This window comes from Drosophila ficusphila, unplaced genomic scaffold, assembly GCF_018152265.1.
Source record: "Drosophila ficusphila isolate 14025-0441.05 unplaced genomic scaffold, ASM1815226v1 contig_84, whole genome shotgun sequence".
Lineage (NCBI taxonomy): Eukaryota > Metazoa > Arthropoda > Insecta > Diptera > Drosophilidae > Drosophila > Drosophila ficusphila.
The window spans coordinates 28069-36168 of NW_025064790.1; the positions used below are offsets into that span (position 1 = coordinate 28069).

General features: G+C 43.1%; 4 protein-coding genes, 1 long non-coding RNA gene and 1 other non-coding gene across 7 annotated transcripts; 2 read left to right on the forward strand and 4 right to left on the reverse strand.

Annotated features, from left to right (window-relative positions):
- Positions 1-46: 46 nt before the first annotated feature.
- LOC108101248 (cysteine-rich PDZ-binding protein) lies at positions 47-559 on the forward strand. The gene is made up of 2 exons (XM_017205504.2): positions 47-265; positions 326-559. Exons 1-2 carry the CDS (start codon positions 102-104, stop codon positions 453-455), a joined length of 294 nt encoding a protein of 97 aa, XP_017060993.1. The 5' UTR covers positions 47-101; the 3' UTR covers positions 456-559.
- Positions 447-2511, reverse strand: LOC108101247 (twinkle protein, mitochondrial). Its single transcript, XM_017205503.1, has 3 exons — positions 2214-2511; positions 1719-2156; positions 447-1656 (listed from the first exon to the last, which is right to left on the reverse strand). Exons 1-3 carry the CDS (start codon positions 2509-2511, stop codon positions 545-547), a joined length of 1848 nt encoding a protein of 615 aa, XP_017060992.1. The 3' UTR covers positions 447-544.
- A 366-nt stretch (positions 2512-2877) lies between these two features.
- On the reverse strand, positions 2878-4168 carry LOC108101231. Its single transcript, XR_001772060.2, has 5 exons — positions 4108-4168; positions 3681-3846; positions 3412-3505; positions 3152-3214; positions 2878-2968 (listed from the first exon to the last, which is right to left on the reverse strand). It is a non-coding gene; the product is annotated as an uncharacterized LOC108101231 (long non-coding RNA).
- Positions 3923-4038, reverse strand: LOC122320819. The gene has a single exon (XR_006245859.1). It is a non-coding gene; the product is annotated as a small nucleolar RNA Z5 (small nucleolar RNA).
- Positions 4169-4405: 237 nt separating the features above from the next.
- Positions 4406-5425, forward strand: LOC108101233 (rRNA-processing protein FCF1 homolog). Of its 2 annotated transcripts, XM_017205484.1 has the most exons (3): positions 4406-4519; positions 4577-5178; positions 5288-5425. In XM_017205484.1, the coding sequence occupies exons 1-2, from the start codon at positions 4517-4519 to the stop codon at positions 5174-5176; spliced, it is 603 nt and encodes a 200-aa protein (XP_017060973.1). In that variant the 5' UTR covers positions 4406-4516; the 3' UTR covers positions 5177-5178; positions 5288-5425. The 2 variants fall into 2 exon arrangements, with proteins under 2 accessions (XP_017060973.1, XP_017060972.1); XM_017205483.1 differs by lacking the exon at positions 5288-5425 and having other exon boundaries at positions 4407-4519; positions 4577-5234.
- On the reverse strand, positions 5422-6654 carry LOC108101232 (40S ribosomal protein S2). Its single transcript, XM_017205482.1, has 2 exons — positions 6639-6654; positions 5422-6294 (listed from the first exon to the last, which is right to left on the reverse strand). Exon 2 carries the CDS (start codon positions 6291-6293, stop codon positions 5487-5489), a length of 807 nt encoding a protein of 268 aa, XP_017060971.1. The 5' UTR covers position 6294; positions 6639-6654; the 3' UTR covers positions 5422-5486.
- Between the last annotated feature and the right edge of the window lie 1446 nt (positions 6655-8100).

An 8100-nucleotide genomic window follows, 5' to 3' on the forward strand; every position in this document is an offset into this window, starting at 1 on the left:
TGTAAAAGAGATTTGCTTGCTTATCGATAGCAACTCCTTAACAGCATGGGGTCACACTGTTTTTGTAAACGTAAATAAAAAACATATTGTTGATAAGGAAAATGGTTTGCGAGAAGTGCGAAGCCAAATTATCCAAAACTTCGGCCCCCAATCCCTGGAGAACAAGTACGGCTCCCGCCGGCGGACGAAAAATCAACGAAAACAAGGCTTTGTCTTCGGCCCGCGAGCGTTACAATCCCATCGGAACCGCTTTGGCGCCTTGTCGGTGAGAAAAAATCCTATAATAATAATTTGAACATTAAAATCCAAGCGGTTTCCTTTCCAGTATTTGTCGGCAGAAGGTGCACCAGATGGGAGCCCATTATTGCCAGGCGTGTGCCTACAAAAAGGCCATTTGCGCCATGTGCGGCAAGAAGATCATGAACATCAAGAACTACAAGCAGAGCTCAACGTGATGTGGTCTATTAAGGATTTCACTTAAGCCTAAACTAGCCATAAGCAACAGAATAATTATATTGTATAGTACTACAAATGCCTAAAAAAGTCAAGTCTCTGAGGACGTCTTTTCGCGCTTTCGCTTGGCACTTTGAATTTGGGAAGAGTAGCTTAATCCATCTTTGTCGAATTCTAGTGGCATAATGCCTAGATCACCGGAGTACCGATTCTTGGCTATCTGGAGGTACTTCTTGCCCCTCACAGAAGTCAAACGCTTGTCCTGAATGATCAGCACGTTGTCCGCCTCTTGAGTCGCCTTCGCTGTTCCGAAAACCGAACTGGTGGTTAGTTCGTCCTCCTGCCTCTCCTTGCGTGGATGCATGACCAGTGTTACGTGAACATTGTGCTTCGTAGCAAAGGCACGAAAGGCTGCGATTATGGAGTCTTGCTCCCAGAACTTGTCGCCTCGATATGTGGAAACTCCCATCATAAACTGCAGGTTGTCGATGATCACGTGCATTACATCGTGTACATAGGATGCATGTTCGATGGCCTCCAGCACAGGCTTAAGAGGTTGCTGCCCATGAAAGGTCATGAAGTATAGCGGCAGGCGCTCGAACTCCGCTGCCCAGTGGTTAAACTCCTGAAGCCGGTCATCCAATGGATAACCCACATATTGACGGAGCAGGGTGGCGGCCAAGCGGGTATTCCGGATCTCAAAGGAACCCCACAGCGTATTCACACCTTGCATGGCCAAGTCGAGGGAGTACTCGCTCATGAATGTCGTCTTTCCGCTGCCCGTGGGTCCCGTGAGAATGGTCAGCTCGCCCCTTCGATGGCCCTTGAGTAGTTTGTTCAGCACTGGGAAGCGCTTCCACTTCACTCCGTTCACCTTTTCGATGTTTTGAAGCTCGCTTAGGATATCATTTCGCATCGCCCCAAATGTGGTGATGGCTTTGTGTCGCACTGGCGTCGCTTTGGCAAGGATGTGCCGCAGATTGAGGCGACGACGGAGAGCCAAATGAGGCGCAGGTTCTGTTTCGGTGGGTCGGATTAACAGGCAGCGCCTTTCGTCCATCTTCAGTGCAAAAGCACGAGCTGCATCCCAGCTGTGAGTGGCATCGTAGTGCAGCCAAAAGACCAGCTCTTTGAAGCGTTCCAAGCCGGGCAGGCACTCCTGGGGGAGCGTCTTTAACTCGTAAGGTAGGCAGACTACGCAATCTGAAGCAACATGAAATATGAGAACATAAATTATAAAATATACTTTTTATAAAATTACTTACGCGTATCGATGTTCTGTGTGGCAAGGACAATGAAGTCCAAAAGATTGCTGACTAGTACTGCTTTGGACTTGTTCCCCAAGCCATGAATTAGTAATCCTGAGCTCGAGCTGCCCTGGTAGGTCTCCTCACGGCGATCGCCCAGATACAAAACCTTCTCGCCCACCACTTTTTGCGCGGCATTGCGTAATTTGAAGTGAATCAACTTTTGCTCTGGCTCCCACTGAGCTCCAATGGCGTTTAGTTGGTCCTCTTTTAAACCCTTGATTCCTAAAGCTTCGCAGGCTTCGGCGGTAACATCAGTGAGGTGGGGAAACCGGGATTCATAAATCGAATTTATTTGCGGTGCCTTTCTGTATCCAGCCGGCGGAGGCAACTGATAGGCGTCCAGTGCATTGGAAAGTGAGGTTTTCACATCGCAGTTGGGGCAGATAAAGGCTCCTGCATGGTAATGTCTATATAATGAATGCTTTCACAATTTTTATTTTAATTACTCACCCGTCCGCTTGTTTACGTAAGCTAACAGCCCCTGATCGGCGCCCTTTTGGGCGTTTGTTGCCGGCTGCTTGTTGCGTTCGCACAGGCGACACTCCAACTGCAAGCACGTGTGTCCATCTTTGTGGGCCAAATTGAGCTGTCGCAGATGACGCTTGAAGTCCACGAACTCTTTGGGATCTAGGGAACGCTCTTCCAAGTTTAAATCAACTTGGGTTGCGTAAGTTTGCCTCCAGATTCGGGATTTGTTGTTATTTATACGCAACAACGGTTTGATTAAACCGGCAATCTCGCGTCTCATTTTCCATGTTATCGATATCGAATCTTGGGGGGTGAAATAGGGATGGTAATGAGGCGCGATATTTAAAATATTTGTTTATTAAAGCCACAAGAGATACTAACAATAACTAACGCTAAGTTTCCCCATCACGCCGCGCTGATGTTTACTTAGTGTATTTACTTTTATTATTAGCATACTTTCGCCAATAGCTTGTAATCCTAATTGCTTATGGTTCATGTTAATGTTGAAAAAAGCATTTCACCTCAACTAATTTGTAGTTGATCCAACTAAAATTGCCATCTAAAAATAAACGCAGTAGGGTTTTAAAAAATTTACTGCTTATATGTGGCCCAACACCCCATCGAAAAATATAAATTCAATTAAATATACATTTAGCTTCTTGGCATTTTATTTATATTTTTGTGTTTATAACAACATCCAATCATATCTTTGTACTGCATTTCCGGACACCATTAATCTGAAATTGAAATAAAATAGACATTGAATTTCTCTTAAAACAAAAATAAATATATTTAGTTTTACGAAAAGCAATCAGACGCCTTAGACCATCCTTAAGCCGAAGCTTTCTGGTGGAAACCGCAAAAGGTGTTTAAGGTAATCATCATTTAATTCCTTTTCTTTAAATTCCTTTTAAATCTACCTTTTAAATGAATCCCATCGACTTCTCTGGGAATGTTAACGTTCACTGTCGAATTAAGTTATTCTGGAAAGAAAAAATTACATATTAGTATTTGGAAATGCAATGGTTTTAAGCAGAAACTTTTAGTAAATGCTGTAATCAGACGCCTTAGACCATCTTTAGGCCGAAGCCTTCTGGTGGAAACCGCAAAAGGTGTTAAAAGTAATCATCATTTAAGCATTTTACAAAGTAGGGAATTCAGTTGAGGGAGAAATAATTACCTTTTTTTATCCATGTACTTAAGGTTCTCAAAACATAACCTCAAACCGGCACCCTTCAACCCGAGAAAAAAGGTCAGTACAGCCACGTGGTAACCTAAAACAAAGACAAAAAGTTTATTACCATTAAGACATAAAAGACATTATTAATGTAAATATTGTAGTTGTTTGATATCAGTTTACATTTTTCCACACGAGTCTAGCTCTCGGTACAGGTCTGTGTAAAAACTCATCACAAAAGCAAATACCAATAAAAGATGAGTATATCTTACCTCAAAAATGGGAATTGTCCGTAGAAGTCTTAATGTCCCCAGGTTTCTGAACATTTCAGATGTTGTCCCGAGGAGCCTCAAGAACCTCATGTCCCGAGGTGTCTCACATGCACATGGCATGCATAGAATTCAATTTAACCAAATGGTTGTCTGGCGTTATTTTTCACTGTAAGAATTACATATCGTTAGCACTCAAATACTACTTTCAAATAGTATTTAGTCAAAATATTTAAGTAATGTGCCATCAGATTGCCGATTCATCTTAAATGAACAAATGTTGTTCAACAAAGCATTGAAAAATACAACGCAACGTCGAGAAAATGTCCCTTCAGTCTCGTCATCAGTTTCATCATTTGAGGCACAACACTTAATTTTATTTAAAACATTTCAAATGTTCTTGAACTTAAAGTAGCTGGAGCAGACTTACCATTTCGTCGGAGTTTTTTGAAAAAGTGAGCGACATCCGTAAGTGCACGTGGAAAGAAAAGTCCATGTGAAAATGGCGGCGACTATCGGTAAGGCAGCATGCAACCATGAAAGTATCGATTCAGAAAATTTATTCGCTTCAGTTGAATTTATTCCTGTTTACTTGTTACCTATATTAATAAAAATAAAATACAAAACACCGCTGAACGAAAAAATTATTTTGCTTAGTTTGTATTAATATATTATTAGTTTGAAACATTCGGGGTACCAAAACTATTAGTTGTTTAACGATAGTTACATTCAATCGATAGGTTACCACACTCATCGCTGTTCAAACAGCTGATCACCAAAATAATTTCCGCACGTGTATTTTTTTAATTGTTTACATTTTTAAAGAATTACACCTTATAATGGTAATTATAATAACAATATCATACATTTTGATATCTAACTCATTTCAATATATTCAGGGAAAGCACAAGAAAACGCAGAAGGTGAAGAAACAGCGGAATGCGCAGCTGAAGCGCCTGATGAAGCCCACGGACTCCCGCATTAAGGAACAGATTCGAGTTAAAAGGAAGAAACCCGAGGATCCGCACAAGATTAAGGTGAACCAGGTCACCCAGCAGAGTTCCGCCCTCTTCTTCCAGTACAACACGCAGCTGGGACCCCCCTACCACATTGTCCTGGATACGAACTTCATAAACTTTAGTATCAAGAATAAACTGGACATTGTGCAAGGAATGATGGACTGCCTGTACGCCAAGTGCATACCCTATATCTCTGACTGCGTGCGCGCCGAGTTAGAAAAGCTCGGCAACAAGTACAAACTGGCCCTGCGCATCATCTCCGATCCCAGATTCGAGCGCCTGCCCTGCCTCCACAAGGGCACCTATGCGGACGACTGCCTGGTAGAACGGGTGCGCCAGCACAAGTGTTACATCGTGGCCACCAACGACAAGGACCTGAAGAACCGAATCCGAAAGATTCCCGGTGTGCCCATCATGTACGTGGCAGCTCACAAGTACGCGATCGAACGGATGCCGGAGGCCTACGGAGTTAAGGCGTAATTGTAATGTTTTAAATATAAATTAAATTTAAGCTGCAAGAAATAGTCTTTTCCTTTTTAATACAGTGGGTTATCTTTTTTTTTAATGAAACTATCTTATTTTCCAATATAGAAAAGCCTGGACCAACTCGCTTAATATTGGACCACCAGGAAAATATAGAACAATCCGTAGTTAATGAACAGTATTGCTGTTGATCATAAGAATGGATACACATCTCTAAACCCAAAGTAATAAAGCAAATTATATTTATATTTTGATGTTATTCACTTTATTAAAAAGATCTGTTTGCTTGGCCTCGGTTGGTGCTCGCTTAGGCATCGGCGTGCAGGCGAGGAGTGGGCTTGGACAGGAAGTCCGAGTATGCTTGGTAGGGAGTGGATCCCAGGGGCATCTCCTTCCACAGATCGGGGGTCAAGTACGCGTACGTCTTGGCGATGGCGGCATAGGTGGCCTTGGCGAAGTTTCCAAGAGTACCAGTGGAGCCACGGGCCGAGGTGTAGCAATCCTCGATACCAGCCATGGTGAGCAGCTTCTTGGGCACGGGGGCCGAGACGATGCCGGTACCACGGGGAGCGGGGATCAGGCGCACGGAGACGGAGCCGCACTTGCCGGTAACCTTGCAGGGCACGGTGTGGGGCTTGCCGATCTTGTTACCCCAGTAGCCACGGCGCACGGGCACCACGGACAGCTTAGCCAGGATGATGGCGCCGCGGATAGCGGTGGCGACTTCCTTGCTGCACTTGACCCCAAGACCAATGTGGCCGTTGTTGTCGCCGATAGCCACGAAGGCCTTGAAACGGGTACGCTGACCGGCACGGGTCTGCTTCTGGACGGGCATGATCTTCAGCACCTCGTCCTTCAGAGCGGAGCCCAGGAAGAAGTCGATGATCTCGAACTCTTTGATGGGCAACGAGTACAGGTAGATCTCCTCCAGAGTCTTGATCTTGCCCTCACGGACCAGACGTCCCAGCTTGGTGACTGGCACCCACTCCTTGGAGTCCTCCTTGCCGCCACGACCACGGGCGCCGCGTCCACGGCCACGACCGCGTCCACCACGACCACCACGAGAGCCAAATCCGCCACGGAAACCACTACGGGCTGGAGCTGCGTCCGCCATTCTGGAGGAAAAAAGTAAGAGTAAGGTTAGTTTCGCTTTTATAGTTTTCTCTTTTTCTTATATAGTTTTCTTTTTTTCCCGGGCTAAAGTTATAGCATTATACTGGCAACCACAAAAAGGTTGTCATCTTATTCATAATTTAACAAACGTATTTTTTCAGCAGTCGCCATTTTAAAACACGTGGTGACCAAGGCGAAAAATTGATTGTGTTGTAAATACGCTTTATTAAGAATATTCATTTTAATTTTTAAGTTTTCATTTGCGAATGCAATGGCTATGCACTATAAAATTGATTTCATTATTTTATTAACTATTTCCCACACTATTTAACCCAAAAATTCTTACTTGTAGGTCTATCAACTTTATTCGGTCGGAGAGAAAAACGAAATGGCCGAGGCCATGGTAGAATAAGTGTAAGGTAGTCTCGAGTGCGAGTGAAAGGGTGTTTTCTCATAGGTGCGAAAGAGATAGCTATTGAGTATATTTATGCAGTGCATGGGGCTTAAAATGGCCTTAGTCAATTCATCCACCATTGGTTGTAATCTTCGATTGTCAGTCAAGCTCGTCCGCTAGAGGCGCTTATTTTTAACATGGTTAACATAAACCTTACAGGCACAAGGTTTTTCCAAACGGGTAAGCAGAGTACAACGCTTTCCAAACAAGTAGAGTGTTGCGTTGTTAAAACCTTCTCTTTAGATTATTTTGAGAATGCACCCTCATAACCTTGGGAATGTAGCCTCCTAATCTACTAAATCCACTCTTCTAACAAAGAAAGCAGCCGGCCTTAGCGGGTTCGCAGCGACAAACTCCAATGATCGAATAGCGGGGAATTTAAAATTTGTGATATTGTAAATATTCCAACAATTAAATGTTGCGTAATGAGATAACTTACACAGTTTTATATATTTTTGGAAGAAGCAGCATTCTTTGTATAAAGGTTATAACTCAATCAATTTGTTTTATTGATAGTGAAATAAAGAATGTTGCAAATGAACCTTTTTTTAGATATTGGCTCACTGCATACATCATTATGTAGGGCCTTCCAAAAAATTGGAAATCAATATCGACTGCGTTTTTTAACGATTACAATGTTTGAATATTAAATGTTCCTTACTTGACTAATCTAAGCCAATAATGTAATGAAAAGACAACCGCTTAAACAGATCGTAGCCAACCTCAGAATAGTCGTTTTATTACGAAACATATCACATTTGATTTTTTTTTTTTTTTTTAGTAATACTTCAGTTGGTAAGAAATTTATAATTTAAATGTAATAAAAATAAGGTTTTTAATGTTTAGGTATATTACAATTTTGAATTTAAGTAATTATAAAAGCTTTATTAGGAAAGAGTGGCAACATTTGTAGTGTTTAATGATCGCCAAAAGAAGCTTGGAAGAGCTGCAAAAGGATTTGGCAGGGGGGGAAGCCGCGGGAGTGTAATCTCTATTTGTGGAAGCTGTGGCGGAGGTGGAAGAGTAGGAAGTGAAATTTCTATTGACGTTAAATTAAGTTGTGGGAGTCGTGGCGGAGGTGGAAGATTGGGAACTGAAATTTCTATTGTTGGTAAATTAAGTTGCGGTAGTTGCGGAAGAGGTGGAAGATTGGGAAGTGAAAGTTCTGGCAAAGCTGGTAGTGGTGGCAGTGGAGGTGGACGGGGTAGGGGAGGCAGTGAGGGTGGACGTGGTAGTGGAGGCAGTGGAGGGGGACGGGGTAGTGCTGGTAATGGAGGAGGGAAAGGAGGCAACGGCAGGGGAGGCAAATTGGGAAGAGGAAGAATGGACTGGCCGGGCCTAGTAGGCCTATGAT